This window comes from Hemicordylus capensis, chromosome 5, assembly GCF_027244095.1.
Source record: "Hemicordylus capensis ecotype Gifberg chromosome 5, rHemCap1.1.pri, whole genome shotgun sequence".
NCBI classification, from domain to species: domain Eukaryota; kingdom Metazoa; phylum Chordata; class Lepidosauria; order Squamata; family Cordylidae; genus Hemicordylus; species Hemicordylus capensis.
Genome location: NC_069661.1, coordinates 13,524,821 through 13,541,642, shown reverse-complemented (window position 1 = coordinate 13,541,642; position 16,822 = coordinate 13,524,821). Strand labels below are relative to the sequence as shown.

The 16,822-nt window shown below is 43.8% G+C and overlaps 1 protein-coding gene across 4 annotated transcripts; it reads left to right on the top strand.

Moving 5' to 3' along the window:
* The first annotated feature begins 2,348 nt into the window (after nt 1-2,348).
* LOC128326342 (uncharacterized) lies at nt 2,349-14,944 on the top strand. Of its 4 annotated transcripts, none has more exons than XR_008307991.1 (3): nt 2,349-2,604; nt 6,681-6,844; nt 14,821-14,944. XR_008307991.1 is itself a non-coding variant. In XM_053253023.1 (3 exons), exon 3 carries the CDS (start codon nt 7,942-7,944, stop codon nt 10,618-10,620), a length of 2,679 nt encoding a protein of 892 aa, XP_053108998.1. In that variant the 5' UTR covers nt 2,360-2,604; nt 6,686-6,844; nt 7,936-7,941; the 3' UTR covers nt 10,621-12,990. The 4 variants fall into 4 exon arrangements, 3 of the variants coding, with proteins under 3 accessions (XP_053108998.1, XP_053108997.1, XP_053108999.1); XM_053253023.1 differs by lacking the exon at nt 14,821-14,944 and adding an exon at nt 7,936-12,990 and having other exon boundaries at nt 2,360-2,604; nt 6,686-6,844; XM_053253022.1 differs by lacking the exon at nt 14,821-14,944 and adding an exon at nt 7,936-12,990 and having other exon boundaries at nt 2,360-2,604.
* The last annotated feature ends 1,878 nt before the right edge of the window (nt 14,945-16,822 follow it).

The window sequence follows — 16,822 nt, the reverse complement described above, 5'->3', positions numbered from 1 at the left end:
GTACAGAGAATCAGGGCTTGTGAATACTGAGCTGAAGCATATGAGCTAGGATTGTATTCATTTGCTCTTACTTTGCTTCTTGTGATAAGTGAGTTAAATGTAATGTCTTGCTAATATGACTATTAATGGTGAGTTTGTCTTTGAATCAGTGTGAAATCCTTAATATTAAGGCCCACTGGGAGTTTCTTGCTCTCTTTCTCTCATTTTAACTGTCTTTCTGAAATACTAGAATATATTCCAAGGAGTGACACAGTTTTCTCTGCATATTCTTTAATTATTTTCAGAGTATCTGGGAAAAGTCAAATTCTCCATTGATTTTTAAAACTTATGTAATAGTGATGCTACAATGCATCATAGAGAATTAGACAGGCACTTCTAGTTTTCCAAGTACACATCCACATAGTATTTGGGTATTTCATGAGCCCCAGGATACTGAAACAATACATAAATAAGATGGTCCCCTGTCCCCAAAGTGCTCACAGTCTAAAAAGAAACATAAAGTAGATACCAGGAACAGCCACTGGAGGGATGCTGTGCTGGGGTTAGATAGGGTCAGCTGCTCTCCCCCTGCTAAATATAAGAGAATTGCTACTTTAAAAGATGTCTCTTTGCTGGCGCAGCAGGGAAATGCTTGACTAACAAGCAGAAGGTTGCCAGTTTGAATCCCTGCTGGTAAGTTCCCCAGACCTATATCGGGCAGCAGCAATATAAGATGCTGAAAGGCATCATCTCATACTGCGTGGGAGGAGGCAATGGCAAACCCCTCCTGTATTCTACCAAAGACAACCACAGGGCTCTGTGGGCGCCAGGAGTCAGAATCGACTTGAGGGCATACTTTACCTTTGCTCAGTTAGCAGAGATTCATATTCTAATGAATAAGAGTGATTTTTGCTGTTACATTTTGTTTCTTGGTGGATATGCTGCTGTCAGCCAGTTACTGCAAGTTTATAAATAAAGGCCAGAGCATCTGGTGCTCTTCAGTTTAGGAAAAAGTGAACGAGGTGGAGGGGACACAATAGAAGTTGATAAAAAATATACACAATTTGCAGAAAGTGGAGAAAGTGAACTTTTTCTCTGTCTCCCAACATTAGAATTCGGGGTTTCAGTGACATTGCTTGACAAGAGATTTAGGGAATTACACTACTTCACACAAAGTGCAATTAATTTATAGAATTCACTGCCACAGTATGCAGTGCTGTCTACTAGGGTTAAAAAGTGATCAGACCATTAATGAAGAAGAGGTCAATCACAGCATCCTTCCAGCAACTGTTGTTGGTATTGATGTGCCTAAATACACTTTTCTGGGTTCTTGTCTGGGTCCTTATATGAAGAATAACCAGACAGGAGAAACTTTTCCAAGGCTTTTAATATTTGCACTACTGCAGATAATGCGGTGCTCAATGGTTCTCTCACCAAAATTGAGGACCCTGAATTACAATTTCAATAGGTCTTTATACCTTCGCATAGTGCTTACACAGCTCGAATAAACATCTGTCACACAACAATGAGAAAACAGGATATGCCTTATCAACATGAGCCACAGGCTTCTGTTTCCTAACTTAAGACATCAGTTTATCTTTACAATGGCTCTAACTTCCCCTAGGGTAAACACATTAGCTAAGCACTTATACCATTTTCACCTTTTGTGGATTCAAATACATCAGTATCTGTCTTATGTTTCTTTTAGATTCTGAGCCCTTTGGGGACAGGCAACCATCTTGGCCTATTTACTTTTCTATGCAAACCAAGCTGAGAATGATTTTGTTGAAAACTGCTATAGGAATAGTAGTCGTAGTAAAGATATATCACTGATCAATAGGATGGCTAAACCGAACCTCAAAGTTCAGAGGCTGTATACATTGGAACACAGGAAGCAGCTACCTTTGAGTACTAGTTGCTGGGATGGTTAAACAGTATTTATTATTTATTTAAAATATTTATACCCCACCCCTCCAGTGCACTACTGCTTGGGGCAGCTCACAATAAGATATAAAATAAAAGTAATAAAATTAACTTTAAAAAAAAGATTAAAAACCACAATTATTAGGTTCAAATTAAAACTGAAAATTATAAAAAGCTAAATAAGCTACCAGATATAACAAAACAATAATGGAGCATTTAAAAGCCTCCTTTAAAAGGTGAGGCTTTTGTCTTCATGCCCTGCTTTGTGGCTTCCCAGAGACATCTGGTTGTGCCACACAGAGAGAAACAAAATGCTTGCACTGATGGTCCTTTGATGTGATCCTGCAAATCTTGGACGCCCCAAGCAGACCAAACGCCATTACCCCAAAGAAGTCCAATATGAACCCGGAAGTTTCCTACGCAACGGGATGTGTCACTCTGGTGTTTTGCTTTGCTTTGCTTTATCTCTGTGCGGTTCCACCTCCTACCCTCTGCGCATGCTCGACTTTTAGACCCGCGCTTTGCCTTCTCGGTTCCCGCCTCCTCTGTGTTCGAAAAACGGACAGCATTTTGGAGTCCCTGCCTTTTGGTGCATTGCACATACGCTGCTGAAAACTTGCCGTTGTTTTCCCCGGGAAGCTGCAGAACGAGGCTCGTGTGGACTGGAGAGAAGCTGCGCCCGCCGTGCCTGTGCAGGACCAGGTAGGTTTCTTGTGCACGCGCCCGCTTCTCCCCCAGGTCGTTGTAGTCGGAGCAACAGCTGCAGCCCCGGCGGGAGGCAAAGGTGTGTTCTCAGCAGCAGCCGGGTGGGGAGGCGTACTCTTCCCCCCCCCCCGCTTTGAATGCAAATCTTTTTTTTAAAAAGGATATCTTACGGGTTCTGCCTTCTCAAAAAGGATATCCTAGAGCTAAAACACGGGGGACCAAAAATGATCAAGGGGGTGGAGCATCTTCCCCCAGAAGAAAAAGTTTGCGCGGCCCTAGGTTGGTTTTTTGGGGTGGGTGGGTGGGTGGGGAGAGTTGAGGCTTTTAAAAGCCATACATAATGTGGAGGAATTTTCGCTTCCCCCACTTCTCCCCCTCCCCCCAAGTTCTAGAATAGGGGGCTCTTCCAGTGAAATTAACCAGCAGATTGAGAAGCAATAAAAGAAAGTATTTCTTCACACATCCCATTATTAGCTTATGGAACTCATTGCCACAGGGGGCGGCGGCGGCCACTAGTTTAGATGGCTTTAAAAAGGGAGAAAAGAAAGGGACTTAGGCAGATCTGCAGAAAGATGGTTCTACCAAAATGATTGATGTAATAGTCAAGGTTACTAAGGCACCTACATGTAGCATGCTAGTTATGTCTCCCTAATCTAGGGCTGGTTAATTGGACCATCACTTGAGCTTTCAAGAGCAGCATTAGGTCCAGAGGTATCCCTCAGTGCACCCAGTTCTTCTGAGGGAATGCAACCCCATTCAGATCCTCCAGCTCCCAAATGACTCTAACCTTCAATTACGGTTCAAGTTGTCTGAGCTCCTGAGTTACACGGAACTCTTCCTCAGACTGAAGTATCATAAAAACTGAAGGGGGGAATGAGAGACTAGATGTATCCGTATCATGCTGTGGACTTCTTTCAATCTTGCCCAGAAGCGCATCTGAGTTCCATGAGTCTTACACTCTCATGTTTAGAACTATAACTTATGTTCAACATAGGCAATATCGTGAGGTTTCAAGGGGTATGAAGTTCTCTCCCAAGGAGTCAAAGATCTTTTTTTTTTAAGCACTTCTCTTCAAAATATAAGCCATCACCATTGTGAAACAATATTACATCTCCAACAAAATATACAGGAAGAGCTAATGGAAGGCTGAAAAAACACAGCAGAGGATTGTGGGGTGGGTAGTGTATAGCAAAGAACCTAGTCTTTATATTAAAAGTTCCAGAAATTAATTCTGAAAGTAAAGTACACTCACTAGAAGCCAAACGAGATTCAGAATGTGCCTGTTTCTCACAATCTACTTAATAATTCATATTTTGCATCATCTCCCTAAGGCCTAAATTTTACGTTAAAAATCATTTTGGGACACAAGTTATGCAGTCTCTCTTCCTATTGCAGGAATCACTTCCTAATCCTAAGCATTTTATCTTGCAATAAGCCTGCCCCTCTCCATAATCATTTATACTTACTACTCCAAAGAACTAACCCCAAACAGATTTCTCCAGGGAACAGCAGTCTCACTTCCTTACTGTGCTGAAATGGAAAGTGAAACCATTCTCGGTTCCTAGATTACCAGGATGACTGATGCCGAGGCATATCTGGGCACAACACTTTGCAGGCTGTTGTTCAGATGACTCTAAATAGCAACTGGTCATTTGTGCCTCTCTGTGGTCTACATATCCCAGTTCTAGCTGAGTAGGTGGGAGTGTGAGCTGAGATTGGATGAAATGCAACACTCCATGGAATGAAAATATTCCAGCAAAATGTTAGTGAATGGAACAGGGTGTGGGGGGAGGCCAGCACTACCGGCTTAGACCAAAGGTTGATTTTGTCCAGCATCCTGTCTCCCTCAGTGGTTACCCGGATGCCTCTGAGAAACCCAAAGTCTTAGACATGAATGCAGCAGCTCCTCACACCCACTACTGCACTCCTCCAACTGATATCCCGAGATACACAGCCTCTGAATATGGAAGTTCCAAACTTCCGCTTGACAAAGTTGCAGATCTGTTGCAGTTCTGCACAAGCGCGCCTCGCAGTTAGGAAGCGACACCAGGCCAGACAGCAGGCCTCAGCGCCGCTCTGTGATCAGTATCTGCTGCTGCTGCCGCCGGATGTGGGGCTGGGGCGGTAGAAGGAGGACTACTGGCTCACACCTCCCCCACAGCCATCCCCTCGGCCGCGCGGCAACTGGAACAGAAATATAAATATTTAAAAAACCTAAAGGTTTGCAGCGTGCGGGGGAGGGGGGTGTGATTGCCCAAGGCGCGGACCAGCACTCAACTCGTCAAAAAAACAAAAAAAAACCCCACCGCCATCCCCTCGGCCACGCAGCGGCTGGAATGGAAATATATATTTTTAAAAAACATGAAGGTTTGCAGCGCGCGGTGGGCAGGAGGTAAAAGGACTACTGGCTCACCCCATTCCCGGCAGCCATCCCCAGCCATGTATTGGAATTTTTAAATACATGAGGTTTTCGGCATGGGAAGGCAAGCAACAAGCAGAGCGAGGTGCTGCGCGGTGGGGTGGTTCTTTCCATCAGTTTGGTTTTCAACTTTCTCTCCCTCCCTCAAGCCAAACCTACCTATTCTTTTTCCACCTTTCTTTTCTTGCTTTTTCTCCCTTCAAGCCTGCCCCATCCCCTTTTCCTTTTTCTATCCCTCTGTCTCTCTTTCTCAAGCCAAGCCTTTCCCTCTTTCTTTCCCCATCTCACTTCTCTCTTTCCTTCTTATAAAAGCCTGTGTGGTGAAGGATCAAAGTATAATCTTAACAAAAATGAAGAGAAAAACTTAATTTGATTTAATTAATTGATTGCTGTTCAGTGTTACTTTAATAATCAGTGTCCTAAAAATTGACCTCTGCCCCCATCAGTCAACACAGTCAGTTTTGGCCCACCAGGTCATTTGAGTTGTGCACGTCTGTAGTATAGTACTAACAGATAAACTTGAAACTCCTTTACTAACTGCTGGTCAGGGAAACTGCGCAGGAAGAATGTAGCGGTCCTTGAAAGTCCACACAAAGAATTTACCGGTCCTTGATTCCAAAAAGGTTGAGAAACATTGCTTTATTTGGTTCTGCTCTGTCCCCTTCTGTTTTATCTGAATTCTATTTTTTCTGAATTCTTTGCATCCTTGTAGAAATAACTATATTGTAAAAATAATAACTATAGGGTTAAAAGGTGGTACTATAAGAACTATAAATAACATTGCTCTAAAGCTAGAATCTGTTAAAATGTACAAAGGCTATGAAATTAGAACAATAACCTATAATATAATTAATATAAACTATAAAAAGTAATAAAGTCTAATAATAGGGTTATGCTCTGCTATCTAAACTGGACTATTAGAATATGTTCCATGTGGGGCTGCCTTTGAACAATTCTTGGAAACTTCAGCAAGTTCAAAACACCATAGCCAGATTATTGGCCTAAGTGAGCTGTTGGGAGCACGTCACACTTGTTTTGACTCTGTGTTAGATCCCAATTTCTTCTGAGCAGAATTTGAAATGCTGGTTTTGCTCTTTAAAGCCTTGAATGGCTGTGGTTGGGTCTAGAACAGAGTTGCACAACTTCAGCCCTCCTGCAGATGTTGGATTGCAACTCCTATAATTCCTGACTATTAGCCACTATGGCTGGGGATGATACGAGCTGTAGTCCAACTACTTCTGTGGAGTTGAAGTTGAAGTTATGCAGTCCTGGTCTAGAGTGCCTCCTCCCATAGGGAACCCCACCCACTCCAGAGGAGTGTCTAGGGTAGGGCAGGCATGGCACGTGCCGTGGGTGCCACTTGAAGGGGGGCGCCAGTGCCACTGCTTCCAATGCAGTGACAGAACCCAGGCTGGACAGCCCCACTGCCGGGAAACTGGTGCCGCGGATACTGCTGGCTGGTTCTGCGGGCAGCAGGCGCTGCTTACCGCCGCCTCCGGACGCCCTGCACTGCAGAGCCATGGCCGGACCTCGGCAGCCCCAACTCGCTGCTACACTTAGTTGCAAACGCTCTGTTCCCATTGGCCGGTGGCGGAGCGCCCTCTGAGCTTATTGGCAAATAATGCATGAGGCCCACTGGTTTTATTTTTCCCAGTGCAGGTGTGCTCTCCAAATTTCGGCAAAGCAGTGAAAGACTGACCGGGACTAACCGAACCCCCTGTGCCTTCCCTTCGCTGGCGAGCACCAGAGGCAGAACTACACTTTCTCTGGGAGGAAAGGCTGAATTGTTTGGGGTCCCCCGCCTTCTGCAGTTTTAATGTGAGTAATTCAAGCATTTCTAACTGCCTTTCAGAAAGTTCTTCTCCCTGAGCAGCATACAACTAAAAAACAAACCATCACTAATTTACAAAATGTACAATGAAAAACGTTTGGAAAACAAAGGTGAGAGGGAACCCTCTGTGTTAGGAAGTTTATAGAATGATGCATAATGGAGAGAGAGAGAGGGAGGAGTCTTTTTTTTCCTCCTCCCATCATATTAGAACTTGGAATAAAACTGATTCAGAAATACCAAAGAAAGGGCTTTTCCCATGCAAGCCAGGAAATAAAATAACTGTTTAGCTGTAGATGCCCAAGAATGAATGATTGCAACTATCGGTTCTTGTCATAATTCACTGAAGGTCCTGCAAAACAAGTAACACCCCCCCCCCCCCGCTGCTTTAATGAGCATAGTATGGAATAAAACTGGTTCAGAACTACCAAAGAAAGGGCTTTTCCCATTCAAGCCTTCATTTACTTGTGGAACTCATTTCTACAAAGTGTGGCTTTCAGAGCTTGGAAGAAATGTATTATTTATGAGCATAAAAATATATTGAAATATATTAAAGATATATTAAGGGGTGTCCAATGCAGAAACAGGTGTGAGGGTGCTGGATCTCAGGAAGTCCAGTGTACTGGAAAAGCATTATTGTGCAACAAGGAAAAAAGAATGTCCTAGCTTTCTATGCATGCGTACAAAAAGCACCTTAGGGATGGTGATTGAGGGAAGGCCTGTCAAGGGAGGGAGCTTGCAAAATCTGCTCCCATGTGGGCAGGAAAAAAAAGCAGGAAATAAAAGAACTGTTTAGCTGTAGATGCTCAAGAATGAATCACTGCAATTATCAGTTCTTCTCATAATTCACTGAAAGTCCTGCAAAACAAGTAACACCCCTCCCCACTTTCATGTGCATAGTGTAGCGGTTTGAGTGTTGGACTAGGACTGGGGAGACGCGAGTTCAAATGTTCCCTCTCAGCCTACCCTACCCTACTGGGTTGTGGTGAGGATAAACATAACCATGGAGACTGCTCTGGGCTTCTTGGAGGAATAGCAGGATGTTGACATAACAATAAACAAATGCCTTTATATAAATTAGAAAACCATGGTGCGACGTTCCCTCACGAAGAAGAAGGAAAGTGGAGCTGAAGGACGGAAGAGACGAAAGTTGGAGGCGGAGGAAGCCAAGAAGTTGAGCAAGTTCTTCATGTCTTTCTTTGAAAAGCCCGGAACAAGTAGTTCATCACCTTCCATGGAGTTGCCTGCACCTGCTACGATTTTGTTAGAATCTGAAAGTGGAGCAAGTACAAATGCGTCACCAGCCGAGGATGAGGAAGTCAAGTCGGAGAAGTTCGAGTATGACGAGATTAAGAGTGAGGCTGCCACAGAGAACATGGACATGACAGGAGGGGAAGGTGGTGGTGATATTGAGTTTATTGATGAGATTTTACCTGACAAGACTGAACCTGATGTCACTGAACCTAGTAAACTGGATGGTGTCAAAAAGCCTCAAACTGTCATACTAGAAGTGATTGAACAACATGACATTGGACTTCTGAAGTTCGACAAAGATACTGGAAAAGCAATTCTGCCTGACACATTGAGAACAGAAATAATAAAGCTGGGTTCAAAGTATTTCCAGAACAGTGAGGGGCCTTTCCTACCAACAAATAACCGCTCAATGAGCAAAACTTGGTTCAAGAGGAAATTGGGAAATGGTCATGGTGTGGAAGTGACTCGCTCATGGCTGGTCTATTCCCCTTCTAAAAGGTCTGCATTTTGTATCTGTTGTCTTCTCTATTCCCAGTCAGGCCATCAGTCCTCATTGGAACAGGAAAGTGGATTCAACCACTGGAAAAAACCAGAAAGGATTAGTGTTCATGAAAAGGCCGAGAATCATCGGAAGTGCTTCATACAGTGGAAAGAAATGGAAAGAAATTTAGTTAAAAACAGAGGAATTATTGACGCAGTACTTCAGCCACAGATTGCAAAAGAAAAGCAGGAGTGGCAGGATATCTTGACGAGAATCCTTCACTGCATAAAATTCCTTGCGACTCAGAACCTGGCAGTACAAGGACACAGGGAGTCACTTCAGCTAGGCAATGACGACTCCAATGTAGGAAATTTCCTTGGCTTATTGAAACTACTGGCCATCTTTGACCCTGTCATGAAAGAACACCTCACTCATATGGAAAGTCATCCTGGATCCACATCTTATCTTTCACCGGGTGTCCAGAACGAATTCATCCACATGATGGCATCCACTGTTCGCCAGAGTCTGCTGAGCAGCATTCGTAAGGCCAAGTACTATGGTCTCATGTTAGACTCAACTCCTGATAAGGCACACAGTGAGCAGATGTCAGAAGTAGTGAGATATGTGGAAATTGATTGTGAGAGGAAAGCAGTCCATGTTAGAGAGTCCTTCCTTGGTTTTATCCAGGTAAACCGGAAGGATGCTGAGAGCTTGGTTGAAGACATCTTGAAACAGTTAGAGAAGGATGAAATGGAGCTACAAGATTGTCGGTCACAGTGCTATGACAATGCTGCTGTGATGGCTGGACACAGAAGTGGTGTTTATCAAAGAATAAGTGAGAAAAACAACCTGGCAGTGTTTGTGAGTTGTGACTATCGCTCACTCAACTTGGTGGGTGTACATGCAGCCGAACAGGATACAATGATGGCCACATTTTTTGGAACCATCGAAGCTCTCTATGTGTTTTTCTCTCACTCAACACAACGCTGGGAAAAACTCAAAAACGCCGTGCCTGTGGTTGTTGAGTCAGAGTCTGAAAGCAGGTGGAGTGCAAGGGCAGAAGCAGTGAAGCCTGTCAACAAGTACCTTAAGGAGATACTTCAAGTTCTTCAGGACATGATAGACAATGAAAATGAGACCAGTGAAACAAGAAGTGATGCAAGGCAACTGTACAACTGCATGTTGAGTTACGATTTTCTGACTTTGTTAGGATTCTGGAACAAAGTACTCATTCGCATTGACCATATTCAAAAGAGGCTGCAGGATCCTAGCACTAACTTCCACGATGCTGCCCTGGAATTGAAAGCCCTCCGGGATCATTTTGATGATGAAAGAGAAGTGTTGGTCAGTAAGTCACTCGAAGAAGGACTTGGTCTCTGTCAAGAATGGAATATTGCAGTTGAAAGATATCAGATACAAAAGAAACAAATGGCTGATGAGAACTCAAGAGATGCTGGGTTAACAGCTAAGGAGGAAATGGAAAGAGTCATGAAGGGAACACTCGACCATCTTCACAGAGAAATGGACGAAAGTTTCACTCATTTGCACAACACAGACGCCAAGTTTGGCTTCCTTCTCGATATCGAGGGACTGTGTTACGGTGCCAAGAGAAATGACCTAAAGAAGAAGTGCGAAAATTTTGCTGAATTGTACAGCTCTGATGTTGATGGTGGAGAGCTATATGAAGAAATTTTGGATTGCAGAATGTTGCTATCAGTTCGGACCAACATGAAAATATCAAGACCTGAAGAGCTTCTCAAATTTCTTATTCAGTATGGAGATAAGAGCGTCTTCCCCAATCTTTGCAATGCTATTCAGATAATGCTAACCATTGTAGTTTCCCTTGCCAGCTGTGAGAGATCATACAGCAAGCTAAAACTAATACTTCCGTATTTGAGAGCCTCTATGGGTCAAGGTGGACTCTGTGACCTTGCTCTGCTGAGTGTAGAAAGAGAAGAAACGGAAAAAACTGACTTTGATCACATAGTAGACCAATTTGCATCAGTGAAAGCAAGGAAGGTGCAGTTATAATTTTCATGTAGTGCCATAATTTGTTGATTAAAAGATTAATTGCATTTTTGAGCTGATATTATCGAAAAGTTATCTGAAAGATGGATGTCAGTCAGATGTTTGGACAGGGGTGCAATTTCAGTGCTTGCCCTAGGTACTATTTTCTAGAGACGCCTCTGGTTGAGTGCAGACACTAGATACAGATGCTGCTTAAGTGCCATCTTCACAGTGTGCTTATGATCTCCACATAGTCTACCATACCAGTAGCCTTTAATATTGGTGCAAATGGCATTGCCCACTGGGCCTGTGCATTTGTTCTGGAACTCCTTGTTCAATAACATGCTCAGCTCTTCCTCATTTTTTTCATGCAGATCAAAAGGCACATTCTTGGTTTTCAAGCAAATTGGTGCAATTGATTTTTATGCTCTTTTTTACACTCCCAGTTTTGCAGACACCACATAGGGAAATTTCTTAACAACTTCTGAAAGCTGGCCTGCAGTATGAGTTCCCTGGACAGTTTCATACAGAGGGAAAGAGAAGGGGCTTGGTAGTAAAGCATCTGCTTTGCATGCAGAAGGCCCAGGTTAGGTCCCTGGCAGCATCTCCAGGTAGGGCTGGCAGAGACTGCTGCCTGTAACCTTGGAGAGCCACTGCCAGTCCGTGTAGACCAAGGATGCTCAAATTTGGCCCTCCTGCAAATGTTGGCTGTTGGCCACTGTGGCTGGGGATTATGGGAGTTGTAGTCAAAAAACCAGCTGGGGGGCCTAAGTTGAACAGGCCTGGTGTAGACAATACTGAGCTAGATGGATCAAGGGTCTGGCTCAGCAGAAGGCAGCTTCCTGTGTTCCTCAAGAAGCGATTGTGCTGCCCTTCTGTTATGCTGAGCGGAAGCTTCCTCTGAAAGCAGCCAAACTGCACGTCCACAATACAGCTTACAGCAAGATCAGTGGCAGAGAACATGCTTTGCATGCAGATTAAATGTCTGTTACCCCACAGGCAGTAGGGTTGCCAACATTCCATTGCCTGAACTCTTGGTAACACAAGTCCGGTGGAGTGCATGTGTGTCGTGGGGGCGTCATCCCATGGGTAATCAGAAGCCTGAGTAGCAATGCATTTGTAACAGCAACAAAACAGCACAAGCCCCATGAGATCACAAAGCTTCTTGTTCACACAGACCATCCCACTTAGACATGGAGCAAGTGATAGGTGAAAAATTCAGAAAATCCCTCAGCTTTACACACACACACACACACACACACACACACACACACACACCATCTTCCCATTTTGCCATGGCTGTCACTGAAAGCCTCACTGAAAGGTTGCTTTATATGCTAGATGTGGTGAGTCAGTTAGTGGGAGCCTGTGGCTCTGTTTGCAATTGACAAGGAAATGTTTTGAAAGATGTAAACAAACCCGGCCAATTGTTTGCAGAGCAATTGGGGCTTCTTTTGGGAACTTTGTTGTTTCTTTCTCATTATAATATGGACTTCAGCCAGACTTCAAAGGGTTCAAATGCACTGAGGGATGAGGGGGAGCCTCAGGCTCTTCCAAGAATATGAGGGAACAGTGTCTCGTAAGGGACAAGCACTTTTTGCTTCCGATATGGGACCTTCTTGTATAATACGGGACGGCTGGCAACACTACCGGGCAGAGCTAGAAACAGAGGTGGCCCAAAGCTTTGCAGGACTTGAGGCAAGGCACCCAGTGTTGCCTTGCCCCACATCCTTTGTGGGGTCCAGTCCAGCCCCCCTTTGAAGCCAACCCTTGCAAGTGCTCAGGGAGAAGGGAAGCTTGCTGACAGCCTCATCTTCTTTCCTTGCGCTTCTTGCAAGCTCTGCAAAGAGTATAAGGAGAAGTGTGCCATGCGAAGCTTGCAAGGGTCAGATTGGTCCTGAAAAGCTGCTCCAGTGGTGACAAGGGGGGTGGGGGAATCTTGCTGTTCTGCTGTACGGTTGCCAAATTCAAGCTTCCCAAATTCTGATACACAGTCTTCAGTGAAAGGCAGGATTACAAGTGATGTATGGCAAATTAGGTATTGAAGTGCACAGCTTGACATAAGCAACCCCATTTTGTTTAACTGGTCTCAAGGATCTGCTTTGAGCTTTGTCAGTAGTTCTTGGATCTGTTTACTGGTACTTTTCCCTTTGCTTAAAGTCAGAGTAACCTTTCAGCTAGTGCTGAAAGATAAGGCTGGGATGGACCGGCTGGCAGTCTGCACACGTTTCCTAACCTTGGTTAGTCACGATGATGAGCTTGCTATGCGGTTGCATTCTGTAGAATAATTTTGACTATAAATATATTGCTTTCTGTATGAGTCTGGGTCCTGCTCTTTGACATGAGTCGAGCAGCACCTTTACTGCTTAAGAGTAAATAAAGCTTTGCTCGTAACTCCTCTCGTCTGGGCTGATTATTGGGCTCCATCTGCCCAGGAACGAACCTCCCCTATTGGGGTCAAGGCTACCCTGATACATAACAAGGTTACAAAAGTTTAAAGTGAAACCCTTTATAGGTATGAGTATAAGAAATCTATAACATCCTACACGTGCAAAGGGGAAAAGGGGGCCACACTACCAAACCTCCTCGCCATATCTTCCGCAGTGCCCCTACAGAGAGTTGAAGCACAAGTTCCATGCAGCATTTAATATAGTGCCGTACAAGTCAGTTCCACTCAGTAATGATCACTGGCAACTTCATTTACAAATGTATTGCTTACAGGTTTGGCCCATTTTATTACATCTGGCTGATCTCAGTTGCTGCCTAACAAGTAACTGCCCTTGGAATAGTATCTCAGTATAAATTGCCCCATAGCACGATCTATTTCTGCAATTGCCCTTTGAACAGTGTTTCTATGAATTGCCCTACAGCCGTTTATGTTTAATAAATAATAATAAACTTTATTTGTTAGCTACCCCATACATAGGGAATGCTTGACTAACAAGCAGAAGGTTGCTGGTTTAAATCCCCGCTGGTACTATATTGGGCAGCAGTGATATAGGAAGGTGCTGAGAGGCATCATCTCATACTATGTGGGAAGAGGCAATGGTAATCCCCTCCTATATTCTACCAAAGAAAACCTCAGGGCTCTGTGGGCACCAAGAGTCGAAATTGACTTGATGGCACACTTTACCTTACCCCATACATAACAAATTGTTCTCTGGGTGACTCACAACAGGACATTAAAAAAAATCCAGTAAAAACACACAAAACACGACAAACAAATCACAACACACACACACACAATACAAAACACTTAAATAACGTTTTTTAACAAATCAATTTTTAAAAGCCTGAGTGAACACCTGGCATCTAAAAGAACAAAGTGACAGCACCAAGCAGGTCTCACTGGGGAGGCGATTCCATTTAATGGGGTGCCACCACCCAAAAAGTTCTCTCCCTTGGCCACCCACCTCACTTCGTTTGGTAGGGGCACTTGGAGCAGAGCCTCCAAAGAAAATCTTAAGGTCAGAGGCAGGACGTATGGGACAAGGCCACCATTGCCCTTTGAATAGTGTCTCTGTGAATTGTCCTATGGCAGTTTCTGTTCCTGCAAGGGTGGGAGTCAGTCTTTAATTACTAATTTCCTCATTTTAAAAATCCCTTCTTTGTAATAGCAAAACAGTATTACAAATGGTTAGGAGGATAAGGCTCTAAGGGGAATGTGCTAATTAAGGCTATCCAAAAAGGCAACTTGATGTAAAAAAAAAAGAATTTACCTTATACCTGATCTCTGCTTTTAGGAGGGCTGTATCGAGCTTTGAAGCTTGGACTTCAGAGCTTGGACTCTCCTAATATTCTCATGTGTTTATAAGACCAGTCTTTAATTCTCAACATGATCCCATGTGTATCCAAGATGGCTTGGGAAGCATCGGCTGGAACAAATTATCCTCAGAAGCCTAACAATGCGACCATTTTGCTCTGGACACATTGCTTTCTTAGCTGTTTGGGGTAAATTCCCATATTCCAGTTTCTGCACCCTGGACATGAAGCCATATGATGCTTTGCCAACCTGTTGGTTTATTTACTGTAGGTTGTCCTGAGAAGCTTAAAGATCCTTCCCATGTGACAAGAAAAGCAAACAGATTAGGATTACCAGCGGGAGGATTACGAGCAAAGAATATAGTCAGACAGAGAAACTGATCAAGTACACCTTTCGGCACCCCTTCGACAATGAAAAAAGTCTTCTGAAAATATTTTAGAACAATTTCTCTTGCTTTCTAGGCCAAGTCGAATAGTTTTTGACCAGAGGGACATATTGGAGCAAGATCTCTTAGTGGAGAAACAGAAGATGATGCTGTGAGAGCGTTATGAAAAAGTGTAAGGAAAGACCAGGCCACATTTAAAGCCAGTGAAAAAAGGTCAAAGGTTGCTGAAGCAGGAGAATGGCTGAGCTGTTTGTCTTCATGTGTTCCAGGAGTACAGCAAAACTGAACCGAAGCTATTTGGCAGGAGTCATTAGCTACACTTGACCAGTGGTTGACCAGCAATTGGGTTGTAGAGATGTGCAGAGCCAGTTCAATCACGAACCAGTCTTGCTTGCAAACCAGGCCAGTTCATGCAGTTTGATCATGAGCTACTTTGAACCAGTTCGTTGACCCGGCTGGTCCAGCCAGTGGGGTCAGCTGAACCATGCCAAATGGTCTGTGCACACTCCGATTGGATTGTGTATTTCCCCCCCTAGAGAGTATTTTAGCACCGCTTTAGATTTCTTCATTCATATTTCTAAAGCTGCAATACTATGCACACTTACTTGGGAGAAAATCTCCTTGAAGTCAGTGGGGCTTATTTATTGGTAAACATGCAGAGGATCACACTGCAGCTGACCCATCTAGTTAAAGGTAGGGATGTGCCTGAACTGGTTCAATGCCACCTTAGGGAAGCGCCAAACTGTCTTGGACACCCGCAACTGAACATCCGGTTCAGTGGGGTGGGGATTGGGTACTTTAAAAATGAGGTAAGCGGGTCCTTACCTGGTCCTCTGCTGCCCCACTGCTTTTCTGGGCACGGCGTTTGTGTTTCAAAAGGCCACCAGTGCTGCCGCCATGATTGAGAAGCGAGCACCATGCCTGGAAAAGTGGTGGAGCAGGAAAGGACCTGCTTACCGCATTTTTAAAGGACCCAATCTCTACCCCCACCCATGGCTGCCCGAGCCGGTTCAGGCACATCCCTAGTTCAAGGCAGGTATTTAAAATATTGTGCAGCTTCACATGGCATGCTAAAAACCGAGCCACCAGTTCCCAGAGTTCAGCAGCAAGGGCAGCTTCTGATGGTGGGGGCTGATATGCCAACATTGGTCAAGTTGTGCAAACCCATCAGTGTTCACATATCCTGCCCGAATTTCAGTTTTGGAGCTGACATCTATAACCAAGATCTGAAGCTGGTTCTGGAACCAAAAGTCAGGCAGAATATGCTGATATTGGCAGGTTCACAGGACATAACCAATATCAACATACCCCCCTCCCTGAACTCATGCTCACCACTAAACTTCAGGAACGGTTGGTTTGGTTTTTAGCATGCAATGTGAAGCTGCCCATTGATTTAGCACCCTCGTTTAGCTAAAGGTCTACAGCAGCAAATGAGTGGGCTGGGATAAATATGGTAATAAGCTCACACCATGGATATTCTCTACTGCTTCAGTTTTCTGTGATCATATTCTGGGAAAAGAAAAGAGTGGGAAGTTTTCATGTTGGAGAAACCATAATTTTAAGGAATTTAAAAGACTTTTTAAATGTTAAGACATGTCCTTTTATTAGGAAAATATAAGGGCAAGGATAATTTTTTAATCTACAGAGCCATACATTTATATATATTTTAAAAGATGTTCTTTGTTGCCATTTTCCACAATGAAATGTTAACACAATATAACACAGTAAAATACAATAAAAGCAGCAGCATATAAAAATCATTTTTAAAAAACCACAGGAATACAGGATAATAATTAAAAAGAAGTCTTCAATTTCCATTTAAAGTTGAACAGGGAAGAAGCAAGCCTAAGATCAGGTGGCAGGGAGTTCCAAAGGTAATTACTATTCTTACTTAAAAAATAAAGTAAGGGTTCTTTGCACAGAAACAACACTACCCCTGCCAATCAGCCTAAGATTTGGCTTTCACATGTGAACTAACTCAATAAGTTCCCTGCTGATCATCTCTAGGTACAGTAAAACTCAGATAAGTATTTGGGGGGAGCTAGTGTTCCACAGATAGACACTCAGATTTATCTAAT